Source organism: Siphateles boraxobius, unplaced genomic scaffold (assembly GCF_051911475.1).
Source record: "Siphateles boraxobius isolate OS27281-9 unplaced genomic scaffold, OSU_SipBor_1 25, whole genome shotgun sequence".
Taxonomy (NCBI): domain Eukaryota; kingdom Metazoa; phylum Chordata; class Actinopteri; order Cypriniformes; family Leuciscidae; genus Siphateles; species Siphateles boraxobius.
In genome coordinates this window covers 10469724-10489173 of record NW_027508866.1, presented here as the reverse complement: position 1 = coordinate 10489173, position 19450 = coordinate 10469724, and the positions used below count along the sequence as shown (strand labels likewise).

The following is a 19450-nucleotide window of genomic DNA, read 5'->3' as shown; positions in this document are numbered from 1 at the left end:
CCCACTGGGTTTGCCCATGTTGGACCTACTTAGTTGACCCAAGTTGGCCCCAGGGAAGATACCCATTTTGAGCCCATGCCCACTCTGTACCCATGTAGCCCATGTCTAACCCATGTGTGCCCCACATACACGTGTTTGGGGAGAAATCAAAATTGACATATAAGATTCCATTGTACTATAAAAAAACATCCTGTAAGTTTCAGAACTCGAAACTTTCTCATTAGTCTAAAAACAACTTATATTGAAACCAATCTCTCAAAATGACAGGTCATGGAATGTGCCACTTTATTACGTAATAGCGCCTCCGCAGAAGATGATCAACGCCTACTTCTTACATCACCTGTTTAGTCCCGCCCACCAAATTTTTTATTTGTATTCAGTACATGTCTGTGTGGATTATTTGGTCAATTTCCAAACAAACTTTTACGATATATGGACTCAACAGTAGCCTAATGCCACAAAATGATCAGAGAACTCTCCTTTACAATCGCTGGAGCTGTCAATCAAGCAGTACATGCTGGAGCTGTCAATCAAACTGCAAGTTTTTTCAGTGACTCTGGACTCTCCCCATAATTCCTATTATAGTCAACGAATCTCATATTTACATTGTGTTTGCACTGTTATTTATGATGAAAACATTCGTAAGTGTGCAATAATCGAGTTGCAATGACGAGATCACTGCATTCATGTGTTCAACATGTCTGTGATCGGATACAATGATCATCACTGCAACATGCCACAATCTAAATATGTGCTAGATCTAAATATAATGTTATAATCAACACTTTTCATGGTTAGTTAACCATGAGAGCTGTAATACTAAACAAAGTGCTAAAAGTTTTTGAGAGAGTTCCAGATGTTATACTTGGCTATTTCATATGCAAAAATATTGGCCAATCACAGCAGTGAAGTCTCACAGCAGACACGCCCCTTAAAACAGAGGTTCAAATCAGAGGGCTCAAATCAGGCTAGGAAAAATGCCTTTTATTTCTAAATTATGACAATTTTTGATGTAAAAATCATACTAACATTATAAGTTCACCCTATGAAACATAAACAATATGACCCCTTTAATGTTTAATATTATTTTAATGTTTTATTCATGTGCAATGTGACAGTAAAATCATATCTACTTGTCAACCACAAACACTCATAGAACTTGGAAATTTAGATCTATAAAGCACCCTGTGCTAAAAGAGGAAAGTTTACATTTTTACTAAATAAACTACTGACATTTACTAAGAGCTGAAGATACTTTTGCTTAAACTATGACCATAATTGAGTGATAATTTTTCATTGCAACCCAAATTTTATCAGAGAATAGGAGCGATAGTAGTGTGATAGATAATGAATAAATGTGAGATTATTTTCTGCAAAGTTTGGTTTGACAGTACAGGCTACAAAAAGACTTTTATGATGTGTTATTTATTTACAAGAAATTAAATAGTACAATAATTAGTCCAAATACCCAGAGCCGGCCCGACCCTTTTGGGGGCCCTAAGCAGAATTTGATTTGGGGGCCCCTCCCACTACGCGAAGTCACCTGTGCTTGACAATTATTGACACAAATTTCACGCAATAATGATACATAATAAATGAATACAGTGAGGTTATGTATTAATACAAAATAAATACTAAATAAAAAATAGATGCCTACTTAAATAAAAAAGTTGAAACTTTTACTTTACTCTTTTACTAACTCTTTGAAACTTCTTAAAACAAACTGTCTCAAAAAGTATATAAAATAAATTATTTGCAAAAAATAATGACAAAACTGAGAAATCAGAAACATAATAAGAACAAGGGTTCAACAATGACAATATTATTATTATTTCTCTACTGTCTCAATACAGTGTAACTGTCCTCAAAATCTTTTTTATCATTATTATTGTAACAGACTTTGTTGGATTGTACATGACAGAATCCAACAAAGTCTGTTACTATAATACCGGTGTTGTACTGGCGCTCGTTGTATGTGTGTATGCAATCTATTTTTCCCCTCGGGGCTTGCCGTAAATAGGAATTGGTCGTGCGCACTTGGTACTGGAGTGTCGCGGGTTTTTGGAGTTAGTGATCTGATGTGTGGTATAATAAAGTGGAGAAGTGTTCAAACTGCCATGTTTATTATTTATTCAAACTGCTAACCTTACACCTAGAAGGTTAAGTTCCCCTGCGGCTATTTTCTCCAACTTAAACCGATACCGTGACTATGCGCAGTTGCGCACGAATTGTCTATGCACTCGCGAGGTGACTAGATTATGCGCATGACTTAAACGCTGGCAGACACAGCAGCAGTTGTTGGCATGTATATTGATCATGAAATCAGAATTTTCTTGTCTTGAATTATTCATTCATATTCATTCATTAATTTATGTCACTTGTTTAAGTCATCTAAAAAATAATAATATTTAAACTCGATTTCGAGAAAAATCACATAATCTGGGTCTGATTCCGGTTCAAACATGTACTACTGAATGCCATACAAAACATGCGGGTCTAACTCTCAGCCATTCTGCTTCTACCGACTGTTTATTGCCATAGGTATGCAAATTACGCCTTCATCCAAAGGCAGGGCGGGGATATGCAGCTCATTTACATTTAAGGTGGTACACACCAAAACAGCTCTTTTTAAAACAGACCCCAAAAATGACATTTTCAAATGGTTATAATAAATTAACTGTGGGGTATTTTGTGCTGAAACTTCACAAATACATTCTGGAGACACCCGAGACCAATATTACATCTTGTAAAAAGGGGCATAATAGGTGCCCTTTAAACAAATCACCAGTACCTAGCGGTTTTAACATTTAGTAACATGGCATGGGACGCACAGAAACCAATGGCACATGTCTATGCTTAGTGACACACCCGGTCTTCACTGGCATGTGCCATTGGATAGAGACATGTGCCACTAAAACTGACATGTCTCATTATGTTGTAGCACCTCCAGTAGTGACACCTGCCGGAGTATAATGTAGATTATGTAACATAGGCACTTAACTGCAGAACGATATTTAATTAATATTAATGAATACGCTGCTGTGAAACATATATAGTATTACATTGCGGAGTTAATTAGCACAGCAAAAATGGATTTTATTTATTATAAAATTCTATAAAATGATTTTCTAAATATTAAGCTACACTGAGGAAGTTCCTGCGTGACCGAAACGGTTGTTGAGTTTTTAAAATGCACTGAGCAATTTTTTTTGTATTGTATAAATAAAGAAGATTGCTAGTATCTGGAATGTAATCCTTTTTGGATAAGTAAGTTTGCGACTTTGCGTGCAAATAACATAGCCTACAATAGCACTGGTATTACAAAACATTCAATGGCAGATGCAACTCAAATTTAGATGTGACACAAACTGACAACATGTTTGAAAAAATATTACCGACTTTAATGCGTTTAATTGACATTTATTTTAAAATATCCTCATCAGTCAACTCATCAGTCAACTCATCAGTCACCACTGGAGTGACTCATCAGTCACCACTGGAGGTGTTCAACATACGGCGACATGTTCCGCGACTCAGGGTACGTTTACACGACAACCATATGCTTAAAACTGAGAATTTTTTCCTTGGATTTTTCAGCATTGTCTATACGATCCCCATTCACACGTACCCACAAAAGCGCCTAAAAAACCCTGTATTGTGCTGCCAGACGAAATAGGCATGTCATACGGTCATCGTCTTCAGAGATACGCATTTTTGTTGTTTAAATGGAAGCTCTTCATGTAAGCAACAAAAACTAGACCGTTTTCAAAAACGTACACTTTGAAACTCGTTTACGCACCCAAAACGCATAAAAAGTTTTAGGTTTTTAGTTGAATACGGTATCGTAAAAGCCAATCGGTGTCAGTTTTTTGCTACAATGTCAGTGGCACATGCCAATGAAGACCGGATGTGTCACTGAGCACAGCGATATGTTCCTCTGGTCAGATGCCATGCATGTTCACACCGCCGCCGACTTGAGCTTCCAAAGCTACCGGAAGTCATTAATTTTTAATGGAAGCTGGCTTCTCTCAGCTGCAAGGAGCGTCAAATCCATCGGCGTCGCGTTTTGGGCGTTTTGAGTGTCAATCAGAAAGTTGAAAGTAGCTCAAATTTATGGTAATGAGCCATGACGCGGTTCAGCGGCAAGCAGCGGCAAAAGCCAGCAACCAATCGGAATATAGACGTCCTCCGCGCTGTCTGATTCCGGAGAAACACACGATGTAAACTTTCGTTCCTACCAAAACATTAGTTCAGATAAAATGGAGGAGAAGCTAATAATCGCTGTTGCTGGGTTTCCTATCATTTATGATATGACGTTGTTTGCTTAAAGGGACCAGTTACAAAAGAACGAGGCATGGGATAAAATAGCTGGGATAGTTTACATTTTTGTTCTTAAAGTTGAACTTATTTTAACTTGAATGACGCGTTTTTAAAACGCTGTGACATGCGCGAGACGCGGCAAAATACACAAAGCTCGAGCACACAGTCTAGCGCGTGTTTACATAGTTAAATAGAAAAGCAGTGAAGTGGAATGCAAAAACACCAATCTCATGTGACATTTCATGTTGTGAAACTTCTCTTCTCCCTGCTACGTCAGAGCGACCAAAGCGTCAACAAGCTTCCCCGTACTTTTTGACAAGTGTCCTTGACAGGGCGTCCAGAGCTTCTTTGCCACTCAAGTCGGCGGCGGTGTGAACGTACGGTTAAAACCCCTTCTCCAAACCGCAGTTAGAGCAGCTGCAGTTAGTTCTCATAAATACACTCTTCTGGCTGAGGTTTATCAATGGCCTGTGTGTTCTGGCGGGCCGTGGCGAAACTGTAGTTCTCATAGACTTTATTGCTGAACACTGTAGATCCGTTTTCGTCTCGTTTTCTGCCTGCACAATCAAACAGACATAGAAAAACATATAAAAATTCAATTAACATATAGTTCCTTTCAACAGTTTAGGCCTAAATAATTTATAACAGAGGTTTGTGTAATATAAACCGTTATGGTAATTTTGGTAATAAACTCGATCTACTAAAATTATTGTTTTAACAGTACAACTATAAAAAATCTTTTGAACTTTAATCTTTTTGACTTATTTAACGCAGTTTATCGCCATCTAGTGGATGTCTCTAAAAAAATGTTGCAGTACAATGTACTGGTGAGGTCAGGCTGAATTTAAATCAAGTTTTAGTTATCCATGAGGACTATTAATCCATCAGTAGACGAATACAACAACCTCAAAACATCTTTAGTTACTTTCCGATGTAACTACTATAGATAAGCTACTATTGTTTGTTTTGTTAAACTGTGGTAACTTAGTCTTTTTCTCTTCCTTGCTCAAAATAAGGTCCAAAATGAGCTCTTTTGTTGTTCTTAGCTGAGTTAAACTGGTCTAGTCAAGCTGTTCAGTTGGCCTGCTGGGGTTTTGTCAAGCTGGTCAGACTGGGAGACCAGCTAGACTAGATTAAACCAGCAAGGACCAGCGAACCATCTTACCTTTTATTTTTAGCTGTTTTTAGTTCATAATATGCTACAAACAGACACGTTCATTCCCTTAAAAAAAAAAAAAAATTCAGATGTTCTGAGAATATAAAAATGCTGTCCTTGAGATTTTGATGTCATGGTGACAGAAAGCAGAAATAGACATAGGAAGGATACTGATGTACAGAGATAGAGAGGTGTTTGAACAGAGGGAGGAAGGTAGTCATTATTTACGTCATATTCTTGCCTTCTTTTTTAACTGCTGAACTATTTCTTAACATTCATTATTGTGTAACATGAATAAAGTAAGATTCTTTATTTCCTTATTTTCATTAAAGTCGTTGTTACTAAAAATTATTTTCCCCGTGGGAGTCAATGGTTTCTATAAATCAAAGTATTCTGAGTTGTATTAATTGTTAAAAAGTTAGACATAATCATACTCACGTTTGCAAACAACAACAATGGGGATGATGCAGAGGATGATGCAGGGGACGAGGCCTGCAGAAACACTGTATAAGACGATCGTCTGCCTATTGTCCAGAGCTGTCATGGTCACAAACAGCGTAAGATCAGATCATACACATCAGGCTGATTAATTTTTGACACAGACAACAAGAAAACAGCAACAATCTCTCCTCATATTTTACCAGTCAGGTTGCTAGAAACCATCATAATGTCTCTCCATGCCATTTGACATAAAACTTATTTAGAGCTGGAATTGACGTGTGCATTTGCGTTTTTAAAGTCCCCCTGTGGTGAAAATCAACCTTCTAATGTTGTTTATGTGGTGTTTTATGCTTTAAAACAAACCATGTGCAAATTCATGTCAACACCATCGCTGAGTATTTTCTCCTTTAAACCGCAGTGAACCAAAGACAGTCTCAAAAACACGATTTGAAATCGCTGGTGTTTCTAGTCAAAAAATGACCTTGTAACCAATCACGTCAATGTGTGGATCTCTGAGCTGGTGTGAGTGAGTGGAGGCGGGGCTAATTTGCGTATTCATAGAACTGCGTATACTAAATGAGGCAAGGGTGTAGAGTTACATTTGTAAGGCGGATGCCAATAAGTCTGGACTACCCCTCGAGAAAACTCTCCTGAGAATAAACATTTGAACTCTCTCTCACATATGTAACAGCAACATCCGAGACGCACCACACACACAATGCAGCTCACACCTCACTTTTACAGCCTCCTCATCTCCCCCTGTCCCCCTCTTCTCCTCCTAACCTAAAACTCACTGAAAACCTATGCAATGTTAAGTGTGTACTATAAGTATCTATACGTGTTTGGTATCATTGAAAATGTCTCAGTGCACCTGATAATATAGTCTCATTCTCCCAGCCACAAAGCCCCAAAAAGTTCTAGAATATGAGAAATATTGTGTGCCCCTTAAAGCTGTGCCCTCCCCCAGATCCTCCAATCAAACCACCTCCTGTATGTAAATAAGTATTCTCTTCTACAGTTATCAAGAACACATTCAAACACAAATTCTGGTCCCACATTTGTGAACCCCTCAATAGGGGACCAAAATTATAATGACAGACACCACCATTTGGTAAGCCTATTGAATTATCTAGGTAGGCTATTTAAGGAAAATTGGCAAAAGGAACTATTTTATTTCTAGGAACTCTTTCGGAGGAACTAATTTTACTCCTACTTCAGAGTAGGGTCTAAACCAGCAATCTGTGACGTTTGTGTATGCTGATTGGCCGGACACACGCGAAACACCAGCACCCGCCATTTCTAAAAAGGCTGTGTAAACACACAGATTATAGACTATATATTTACTCCAGAAACTAACTCTACGAACTTGGAAAACAGTGATAGATTGACCTCTTAACCTCTACGCTGAGGAGAAAATCCAACGCAACTTTGAGGGGACCAAGACAAACATGATTATGTATTTCTGCTCAGATAGCAACACTGGACATCATCCACACGGCATACGCTACTAACTTTTCATTACTTTTTATATTTTTCCATTTTCCTTTTAACAGTTTTGTTGTGTTTTGTAATTTTTATATATTTATTAAATATGCCTATATAGTTTTTATTAATTTTTATTTTTACACACAAATTAATAAATATTAATTTACACATACACACACACACACACACACACACACACACACACACACACACACACACACACACACACACACACACACACACACACACACACGGAAAGAAATATTTCTCAATATTTGTGTCTTGTTTTCCTTTACAAATAACATTCTTAAATCAAGATTCAATTACTTGAGAAGCAAAATAAATTCAGATATTAAGTCTTGATTTCTGAAAAACATTATAGAAATTAAGTGACTTCATGCTTAAAGAAAGAAAAATATCTGGCAGTGATGGGGTCAGAAAAATAAACTTAATTTAAATGAAAAACAAATTTATTTTGCTTACCTTATTGGCAGATCTTTTTCTTGTTTTAAGCATAAAGTCAATTAATTTGTATAAATGTTTTTCAGATGATAATACTTATCTTGTCATTTTTCTTCTCAATAAATATATTTTGATTTAAGAATGCTTAGATGGTTAAAAGGAAAACAAGACAAAAATACTGAGGAAGAAAATCTTTTTTTTTTTTTGGTAAGACTTTATCTTACATTGTCACGTTCCATTTACTGTAATTACTATAGTAACTACTATAAACTGCTTAATTACATGGAACTAACCCTAAACCTAATAACCATAATCCTAACCATATAGTAAGAACATGTAGTTAATTATTATTACTCAGTACTTATATTTATAATTACGCTGTAACATGGACACCTTAAAAAGCGTAACCTTTTTTTCTCCTATATGATCTTTATCTTTGTAAAGCAGAAAAAAACAATTATTTATTTATATGTGGCTTTATCATTGTTTCCACTAGCAGTTTGGCTGAAAACGATAAGTTTGGTGGAAATTTGCTGACTTGACTTGATTTATTAAATGAAACATTGTACAAGTTTGTCCTGGTTAAAGTGATAGGTAGTTTAAATGAACTACCTTTGTGAGATCCATCCTCTGAAGTGAGTATTATATGTGTTTGGGTTTGGGTGTTTGAGTAGTCGGCACGGCAGATGATCGTGTCTCCATCACTCCAGTCAGGTTTACACAGATGCAGCGAACTGTTCATGTCATACGATGTGGATCGATAAAGTGACCCTTGACCCTCTCGAATCCAGGTGAAGTTCACCAGCTCAGGGTTCAGAGCCTCCAGAGAGCAGAGCAGAAGAATACAGCTCTCATTACTGCTGTTCTGTTTCTGCAGGGACAGGCCTGGATGTAATGGAGTGGATGAAGATGAGCAACATCAATATGAACATAGCATGACTTGATTGACATTTATTTGGTTAACATTTATTGGTTTGACGTTTATGGTTGGTTGATATTTATTTCACTTGGTTGACATTTTTTATATTATAAATAAATATTTATACCATTGTGCAACAGCAGACATTTCAAATAAACAAATTTATAAATAATTTATGAAAGGCACAATCACCTTCAACATGGAGTGTCAGATCTGAGATGTGTTCCAATGTCGGTGGTGGAATTAATCTTGTTGTTTTACAGCTGTAAATACCAGAGTCACTGATCTGAACATTTTCTATTCTTAGTGACGTTCTGTTGAGTGTAACATGAGGAATGCATTGTCCGGTGGAAGATTCAGTCATTTTATTATTAAAAGTCCATTGACAAATAGTTTTGTTAGTTGCTCTATGTATCCACTCTACAGAAACTTGTTCACTGTCATCAGATAGTGAGTGGCAGGGAAGATGGACAGTCGCTCCTTTAACTGCTCTGATAGAATCTGCATCTGTGGATTAAAACATATTTCAGTGTGAACAATAGCAGAATGTTCCCTTTCAAATATACAGCACATACATCAAAATTATTGTGAAAGACATCACAGAAAGTCTACAACCACATATAAGATCCATTGGTAACATTTTACAATAAAGTTTCATTTGTTAACATAAGTTAACATGAAATAACAATTAACACAGCATTTTTTACAGCATTTATTCATCTTAATGGTAATTTCTACATGTACACATTTTTTTGAAATCAAAAGTTTACATTAATTAATGCACTGTGAAGTAACATGAACAAACAATGTCCAACTGTATTTTATTAACTGACATTAATAAACCTTAATAAAAGCTGTAAAAATACATTGCTCATAGTTAGTTCATGTTATGCATTAATTCATGTTAACAAATGAGACCTTATTGTAAAGTGCATTTATTAAGCCCATCACTGGCATCGTTGTTTTGTGTAACTAACAGCAGAATGTTCCTTTCAAATAATTAGTTCATAAGTCACAATCATTTTAAAAGATATCACAAAAAACACCACCATATCTAAGATGCATTCATTTAGTCCATCACTGAGATCTTTGATTTAGTCAATTTATATTTCTTAGACAGTATAAGTCACAACTGAGACATAGACTATATTATTACTTTGCTTTAAACAAAAGAGCAAAACAAACATAACTGAAGTCTTTTACCTGTATGCGGGAGATAAATTAAAGTGAAAATTAAAAGATGATTTGAAACCCATTTTAAATCCATGCCGATGTGCTTGTCGTGTGATACACTTCTGCACTCACACATTCTGAGTGATGAACTTCCTGTCCATGCGCCCACCCACATCTAGAACACAAGTAAAACAACAAAATCAATCCTTCTCTAGTGGTCAGGCCCTCAGAGATTCACTTTAACACAAATTGTGCTAATTTAAATGGATAATACCATCACATCATTGTTTTACACCATTCTGAAAAGGACTGTGTTTTTAAAACCCGATCTATTTCTGTAAATAGAGCTTGTATTATCTTGAATGAAATCTTTCTGACTCAATGACTTTGTTGTTGTGTGTTTGATGGCTTAGAGAATATGAAAATAAAGAGGTAACATTTTAAAAAACAGTCATTTTACTTTCATACATGGTTTGTTACAATTACTTTGCAGTCAGTTTTTCTCTTTCCTTTTCTGTGGTTCTGCTTTCCATGTAAAACTATCCAAAAGATGCCACAGCACACTGGAAAGGGAGACCACAACATTTCACAACATGCTCTGAATACTCAGTGTTCACCTCCTACTAGCACAGACAGATGTGTCATGCACTTAATGTTTTGAAGAGGGCATCAGTTTCAGTCGTGGAACAACTTCTTGTGAATGTGGGTGTGATAGTAGGGTCATTTTAGTTTAGTATGCAGAGGAACAAAGGTTATTTATAACAAACCAAGCAACGTGCAACTGAACTTGACAGCCCTTAAAAATGACTCCCGCAAACACTTGACCACAAAAAATTGGTTGTACAAATCATGTAAATCACATAGTAGATTTAATAATGTTAAATTTTGTCAAGATGGTTCACAGCAATAAAGTATTATAATCTACAATAACACTTCAAATATAGCCTATATATGAGCAATAAGTTAGGACAAAATGTGTTTTAACATTGCTCTAACTGTTTTTTGGTGACCTTTGACCCTGAAAAAATTCTAATTTCTCAAAATATTTAGTTTTATGTGTAATAGAGAAAAAAGAAAGTCATATACAGTTTTGCACTGACATCAGGGTCGTTGCTTCTTTTATGTTCCACAGAAGAAAGAAACGCATACGGAACTACTTGAGGGTGTATGTGAGAATTTGTGGTAACAGTTTAGTTTAGGGTCCAATTTTCACTATTAATAGTGCTTAATAGGATATTGCATGCATACTAGGATATTGGCTGTTTATTAGTACTTATAAACAACATATTATGCCTTATTCTGCATGACCATATTCTATATCGCTTAATCCTACCCAATACCTTAACTAACAACTACCTTACTAACTATTAATAAGCAGTAAATAGGGGTTTATTCAGGCAAAAGTTGTAGTAAATAGTTAGTTAATAGTGAGAATTGGTGTGAGAAAAGTGTGACTGAATTTAATTTTTAAGTGAACTATCTACCATATTTAAGTGAGCCAGGACAACCCTCATTGACTCCATATTTATACCATCAAGTCATACGACAACTTTTTATATTTAAAATGTTTGGTTTCACACAATCAGTGGACAAAAAAAAATCTTTGCATATTAGATATTTATTTATTTATAAGTGGTACTCATTACATAAAACAGAAGTTGGAATATACGTAGTTGCTATTTTATTTGAATGAAAATCATCTCTTGTTAATTATCTGGAAAACAAAGCAGACATTTTTTTGGAAAGCATAGTTTAAAGAATCATAAGAAAAGTATCATTGGTAAACCATCATTTAGGAATGTGTGGTAGTGTCTCCAGTCTTCTGATGCTCTCCTGTCGAGGGTCCACGGCAGAAGCTCTGCAGGATGACAAGTCTTTTAGACACAATAATTTAGCTTGTTTGCAAGAACTTGCAGTGGTCTGTGAACTATAATTCACATTCAAATCAAATTAATTGAACGCTGTATTAGATATTCCAAAGGAATCACTTTTTTTTCTAGATTTAAAACCACAATTTATGTACATTATATAATATAATTATTATTATAGTGTCGTGAGCAGATATCAGTGGAGGTCTTGCATTTGAACATGATCCAGATGAAGATGATGGCAACGATGAAGATGATGAAAAAGGCCACACTAACAGCTGGAAAGTCCTGTCTGGATTCTGAAAAAAAGGATGAATCTCAGGTTAGCCTGATGGAATGGTTGATTTATGTATTTGTTATATTTACTTTTGAGAGATAAAGGCAGTGGAACAGCTTTGCTGAACTTGTACATTGTACAAGTTTGTCCTGGTTAAAGTGATAGGTAGTTTAAATGACCCACCTTTGTCAGATCCATCCTCTGAAGTGAGTATTATATGTGTTTGGGTTTGGGTGTTTGAGTAGTCGGCACGGCAGATGATCGTGTCTCCATCACTCCAGTCAGGTTTACACAGATGCAGCGAACTGTTCATGTCATACGATGTGGATGAATAAAGTGACCCTTGACCCTCTCGAATCCAGGTGAAGTTCACCAGCTCAGGGTTCAGAGCCTCCAGAGAGCAGAGCAGAAGAATACAGCTCTCATTACTGCTGTTCTGTTTCTGCAGGGACAGGCCTGGATGTAATGGAGTGGATGAAGATGAGCAACATCAATATGAACATACCATGACTTGATTGACATTTATTTGGTTAACATTTATTGGTTTGATGTTTATGGTTGGTTGATTTTTTTTTACTTTTTATATTACAAATAAAGAATATTTATACCATTGTGCAACAGCAGACATTTCAAATAAACAAATACATAAATAATTTATGAAAGGCACAATCACCTTCAACATGGAGTGTCAGATCTGAGATGTGTTCCAATGACGGTGGTGGAATGAATATTGTTGTTTTACAGCTGTAAATACCAGAGTCACTGAACTGAACATTTTCTATTCTTAGTGACGTTCTGTTGAGTGTAACATGAGGAATGCATTGTCCGGTGGAAGATTCAGTCATTTTATTAAAAATCCATTGACAAATAGTTTTTTTAGTGTCTCTATTTATCCACTTTACAGAAAGTTGTACACTTTCATCAGATAGTGAGTGGCAGGGAAGATGGACAGTCGCTCCTTTAACTGCTCTGATAGAATCTGCATCTGTGGATTAAAACATATTTCAGTGTGAACAATAGCAGAATGTTCCCTTTCAAATATACAGCACATACATCAAAATTATTGTGAAAGACATCACAGAAAGTCTACAACCACATATAAGATCCATTGGTAACATTTTACAATAAAGTTTCATTTGTTAGCATAAGTTAACATGAAATAACAATTAACATAGCATTTTTTACAGCATTTATTCATCTTAATGCTAATTTCTACATTTTTTTTAAATCAAAAGTTTACATTAGTTTACATGCACTGTGAAGAAACATGAACAAACAATGTCCAACTGTATTTTATTAACTGACATTGATAAACGTTAATAAAAGCTTTACAAATATATTGCTCATATTTAGTTCGTAATGCATTAATTCATGTTAACAAATGAGACCTTATTGTAAAGTGTTACTGCATTTATTAAGCCCATCACTGGCATCGTTGTTTTGTGTAACTAACAGCAGAATGTTCCTTTCAAATAATTAGTTCATAAGTCACAATCATTTTAAAAGATATCACAAAAAACACCACCATATCTAAGATGCATTCATTTAGTCCATCGCTGAGATCTTTGATTTAGTCAGTTTATATTTCTTAGACAGTATAAGGCACAACTGAGACATAGACTATATTATTACTTTGCTTTAAACAAAAGAGCAAAACAAACATAACTGAAGTCTTTTACCTGTATGCGGGAGATAAATTAAAGTCAAAATTAAAAGATGATTTGAAACCCATTTTAAATCCATTTCGATGTGCTTGTCGTGTGATACACTTGTGTATGAGTGATGAACTTCCTGTCCATGTGCCCACCCACAATCTAAAATATAGATCATCATTAAAGATAAATGGAAGGGAAAAAAATTCCTTCTTACATTGGTCAAAGTCAAACACTTAGAAATTTGCTTTGACACAAATTGTGCTTATTCACAGTAATTGTAGATTATTATCACTGTTATCTGTTTACGCTACTCAACTCTGTTTGTAGACTTGATCTATTTGTGTGAATATAACTTTTGTCTTGAATGAAACCCTTCCAACATATATTGCTTTGTATTGGCCTGGCAAATAGCAAATTAATATAACAGTTTAAGTAGAAAAGTTAACTTTATTTCAGGTGTTCTGCTGTAAGGCGAAATATTACGACATTCTGGAAGGAAAGGCCACAAAATGTCACAATTTGCCCTAAATGCACAATCTTCAAACAAACTTTCTTTATAGTATCTTCATAAATCAGCCTCACACTCCTTAAGTACAAGCCAGCTATTATTTTATTGAAAAAGGTTGGTTTTATACAATTGGGTGACAGGAGAATTATTTGTATTATTATGTTTATTCAGTGATACTTTAAATAAAAAAATGTTTGCAGTTTATGATACATCATACTACATATGAGTTATGTATGCAATATATGCATGAAATTAAGGATAATTAAAAATATGTAAGAAGGATCTCAAATCTCTCTCTCTTTCTCTCTCTCTATATATATATATATATATTTTTTTTTACAGAATTATAGAAACAGAATGATTCAGTAAGTTTCTTGTGGCGTTGGTCCAATGCAGCAGGTCCCACTCTTATCTGCAAGATATGAATGTTACGTACATAATTTAGCCACAGTTCTTACTCAGCCAAAGCTATAAAAACTGTCTCATAAAATGTTTCACCAATAAAAATGATTTTCCCATCCATGTGTTCAATAAAGATAGATTTGTCGGTTCTGTCTTTTTTGTTTAATAAAACATTACACACTTTTTACTTCTCGATGGAATTGAATTTCAGTTATAGTGTCAGTTTTAGTATTTACTGAATCTGCAAAATGCACAGTATTTCTTACATTTGGAAATGCAGAACAACATCCAGATGAAAACGATGCAGACGACGAAGGTGCTGAAAAGGACCAAACAAAACGCTGGAGAGTTCTGGCTGGATTCTGGAAGATGGATCCCAGGTTGGCCTGACAGATGGGATGATATATTACCGGTAGTTATATTTTCTTATTTTAATTTGAATGGTCGATTTATTTTTCTTAAAATAGTTTTTATTATTTTCTTTTCTTTTATTTCATACAATTAAAAAATGTATTTACTTTTTAGAATTTAAAAGATAAGGGACATTATATGCACCACCCACAAAAACATGACACAATGTTCATGACACAAAAACATCATGATCACATTACCCACAGTGCTCTTTATGCATTTCATTTTCTAATCAGTGCAGCTGTATGGACAGTAATTTCCTATTTTAAAACTACTGACCCTTGTTGCTGAAGTCAAGTGTGATGTTCATGCTGAGAGGTGTTCGGGTGTTTGAGTAGTCGGCACGGCAGATGATCGTGTCTCCATCACTCCAGTCCGGTTTACGCAGATGCAGCGAACTGTTCATGTCATACGATGTGGATGAATAAAGTGACCCTTGACCTTCTCGAATCCAGGTGAAGTTCACCAGCTCAGGGTTCAGAGCCTCCAGAGACCAGAGCAGAAGAATACAGCTCTCATTACTGCTGTTCTGTTTCTGCAGGGACAGGCCTGGATGTAATGGAGTGGAGATAGTGAAGAATTATATTTATTACGGACATCTAAGATGGTCTACAACAAGTGGATAGTTCAGATATATAAATAATTTATGAATGGCAAAAACCTTCAACATGGAGTTTCACATGTGAGATGTTGTCCACTGTCAGTGGTGGAATGAATATTGTTGTTTTACAGCTGTAATTACCAGAGTCACTGAACTGAAGATTTTCTATTCTTAGTTACGTTCTGTTGAGTGTAACATGATAAATGCATTGTCCGGTGGAAGATTCAGTCATTTTATTAATATTCCATTTACAAATAGTTTTGCTAGTTGATCTATTTTTTGTCCACTCTACAGAAACTTGTTCACTGCCATCAGATAGTGAGTGGCAGGGAAGATGGACAGTCGCTCCATTAACTGCTCTGATAGAATCCGCATCTGTGGATTAAAACAAATCGACATTTTGTTATTAGTCAGTTACTACTTGTTACACAGTATAAGTCACAACTGAGACATTATATGAAACTTCTTTTTATTAAAGGGCAAGGTAAACAGAACTGAATTCTCTTACCTGAATGAGGGAGTAAAATTAAAGTCATAAATAAAATAACGTTTGTAACCCATTTGAAAAACATATCAAAAGAACACATTTATGAGGTACTGTATGCTTAGCTTGACACTTCTGCACTACATACATTCTAAGTGATGAACTTCCTGTCCATGTGCCCACCCACAATCTAGATCACTATAAAAGATAAAATGAAAAACCTTCCTTTGACCAAACACTTAGAGATTCACTTTGATATAAATTGTGCTTATTTAAGTTTAGGTTAGCATTACCGTTATCAGTTTATGATACACAATTCCAAATGAGTCACATGACACATTTAGCTTTTATTTTATTTGAAAAATTTGGTTTTATACATTTGGTTGACGAGATAATTATTTGCTTTATATATTTGTATAGTGATATTAATTACATAAAAAGAAGTAGACCTATACATTTAGTTAATGATACATCTACATGTGAGTTATGTGTTCAACATGCATTCAATAAAGCACAGTGAATAATCTAAAAGAATATTTAAAAAAAAAAATTACAGTAACAAAATGACTCAAGTTCCCTTTCGAGAGGTCTCTCGTATTGTAGCTTACGCTATAGGAAAAACTCTTTTTCTTGAGAATATTGAAGCCAAACTTTTGAAACGCAGTGCAGCTGCATAGCAGTGGCAGGGCAACTAGGGCAGCCACCACCGGAGACTGTGTTGTACCGTTTAGACATAGTAAGTTTGGCCAAACAGTCTTCTCAGTACGCAAATTATTGGAACTGTCTCCCTACTGAACTCAGAGAAAGCACCAGCTATCTATTGTTCAAATTCACATTAAAGAGATGGATTAAAAATAATCAAAACTGCAGTCACCAATAGTTGGTTTACCTTATCTCAGGTACTGCCCTTCTTTGTACTGTACTTATTTAATTATTCTATTTGCTTCTTTCTCTTTTATCTTCTTTTTTTCTTTTTTCTTAATTGTTTCTATTTTTCATGTATTCTTTTTTATTATTAATGTAATATGATGATGTGTTGACCGGCCAAGGGACTACAGATAAAAATGAGCTTTTCCGCTAACTCTGGCGCATTTAAATTTTGAGTGTAAACAAAAAATGTCAATTGATGTGCATTGTCCCTTTTAAATGAACATAATAAAAAAAAAATAAAGCACAGTGAATAATCTAAAAGAATATATAAAAAAAATTACAGTTACAAAATGACTCAAGCTCCCTTTCGAGAGGTCTCTCGTATTGTAGCTTACGCTCTAGGAAAAACTCCTTTTCTTGAGAATATTGAAGCCAAACTTCTGAAACGCAGTGCAGCTGCACAGCAGACACTAAGCTGAGCATCTGGACTGGTCATTGACTGTGCTGCGGCAACTGCACGAACCTATGGAGAGGCGGCTCATGTGCGCGAACTGATCAGGTGCGCAGCCAGACCAACCATAGCCCTCCAGAATGGGCGTGGCTATGTTATATAAGGCCCCATTCTCCGTCATACAACCAGATTTAATCTCCTTCAGCGAACTCTCCTATTCGCTGACCTCTGGATTAGAAGCCTTCTTCGCTGCCGTCAAAAAGACTTTCAGCGGAACATGCACCGGCAAAGCAGTCTGAGGACGCCAGCTCCGGTTTCAACTGAGGCATCTGTCACGCTAAAAAAAAGGGTTTGCTGCTGCGATTCTCTTTTCTAAAAGAGCAAATTCAGGAGTTGTTCCAAATGCCTTGTGTCAACTGCGCCTCCTGCAGAGGCCCACTCTTCGGGAGAGATCACCATATCCTCTGTGCTCCCTGCCTAGGCCAAGACCACGCGGAAGCTGCACTCTCCAGACATTTCAGTACACGGTCCTACCGTTCGGTCTATCTTTAGCACCCTGTACATTTACGAAGTGCATGGATACAGCTCTTGCCCCCTTGAGACAACGGGGGATGCGAGTGTTGAACTACCACAACGATTGGCTGGTTATAGCACAATCGCGAACGCAGTTAATAACTCACAGATCCTGTCTCCTCAGCCATTTAGAGTGCCTAGGGCTCAGGATCAATACTTCCAAAAGCGCACCGTCTCCCAGCCAGAACATTTCCTTCCTGGGTACAGTCATAAACTCTATACAAATGAGAGCGCGGCTCTCGGCAGAGCGTGCACTCACCATGCAGCGCCTAGCGGCATCATTCAGAGCATGCGCCTCTGAAGAGATTTTAGAGGACGTTAGGTCTCATTGCTTCAGCATCATCAGTACTCCAACTGGGTCTACTGTACATGCGCCTCTTCAGCGCTGGCTAAAACCCTGTGTACCGGCTCACGTGTGGCGATCGGGCCACTTACGCATTAAAGTGAACCACGGCTGTGTCAGAGCCCTGGCTCATTGGAAAGCAGCCGGCTGGTACCAAACCGGCGTGAGTACGAGAGTGATTTCAAAGAGGAAAGTTATCTCAACAGACGCCTCCAACCTAGGGGGGCCCTTTACAAGGGCAGGCCCATCTCCGGCCTATGGTCAAGCCTGTAAAGGAGTCCACATACAAGTTGTCTGGAGATGAGAGCGGTCGCTCTTTCGGGAGCTTTTCTCCCATATCTAAAGGGACACCACGTCTTGGTCCGGATGGACAACATGTCGGTGGTCTCCTATATAAATCGTCAGGGTGGACTCAGCTCCAAAAACCTGCACACCATGGCCAAAAGCCTTTTAATATGGGATCAGCACAACCTGCGCTCGCTGAGGGCAGCGCACGTGCCAGGCACTCTGAACCAGGGAGCGGATATGTTATCTAGAGACAGAATTCCCCCAGGGGAATGGTCGCTTCCCCTGAGAACGGTTCAGCTGACATGGAGCATCTTCGGTGAGGCAGAGGTTGACCTCTTCGCCTCAGAAGACAACGCTCATTGTCAAACATTTTTCTCCAAGGACAAGGACGCGCTTGCCCAAGATTAGCCGAGCCGCCCGCTGTATGCATTCCCTCTGATCTCGATGCTTCCTCAGGTCATAGAATGGATCAGGGAGAGCAGGTGTACAGTGCTCTTGATAGCCCCTCTCTAGAGGAACCAGCTATGGTTCTCTGAGTTGACTCAGCTGCCAGAAACAGCCCCATGGCCGATTCAGCTGATGAGAGACCTCCTCTCACAGGCGAACGGGAAGATCTGGCATCACCGTCCCGACTTGTGGGCCCTACATGTATGGCCCCTCAACGGGTACCCAGGGACTTTTCAGAAAGGGTGCTGAAAACTATTACTGAAGCTAGAGCGCCCTCGACCAGGCGCACAGCTCGGAACCTGGACCCCCACTCATG

General features: G+C 37.0%; 1 protein-coding gene and 1 long non-coding RNA gene across 2 annotated transcripts; both read right to left on the bottom strand.

The window, feature by feature from the left end:
• Positions 1-1409: 1409 nt before the first annotated feature.
• On the bottom strand, positions 1410-17664 carry LOC143750728 (uncharacterized). Its single transcript, XM_077243901.1, has 6 exons — positions 17610-17664; positions 15357-15626; positions 8976-9290; positions 8477-8749; positions 5915-6013; positions 1410-4877 (listed from the first exon to the last, which is right to left on the bottom strand). Exons 1-6 carry the CDS (start codon positions 17662-17664, stop codon positions 4744-4746), a joined length of 1146 nt encoding a protein of 381 aa, XP_077100016.1. The 3' UTR covers positions 1410-4743.
• LOC143749895 (uncharacterized) lies at positions 12151-13872 on the bottom strand. The gene is made up of 3 exons (XR_013207088.1): positions 13781-13872; positions 12775-13086; positions 12151-12557 (listed from the first exon to the last, which is right to left on the bottom strand). It is a non-coding gene; the product is annotated as an uncharacterized LOC143749895 (long non-coding RNA).
• Positions 17665-19450: the final 1786 nt, after the last annotated feature.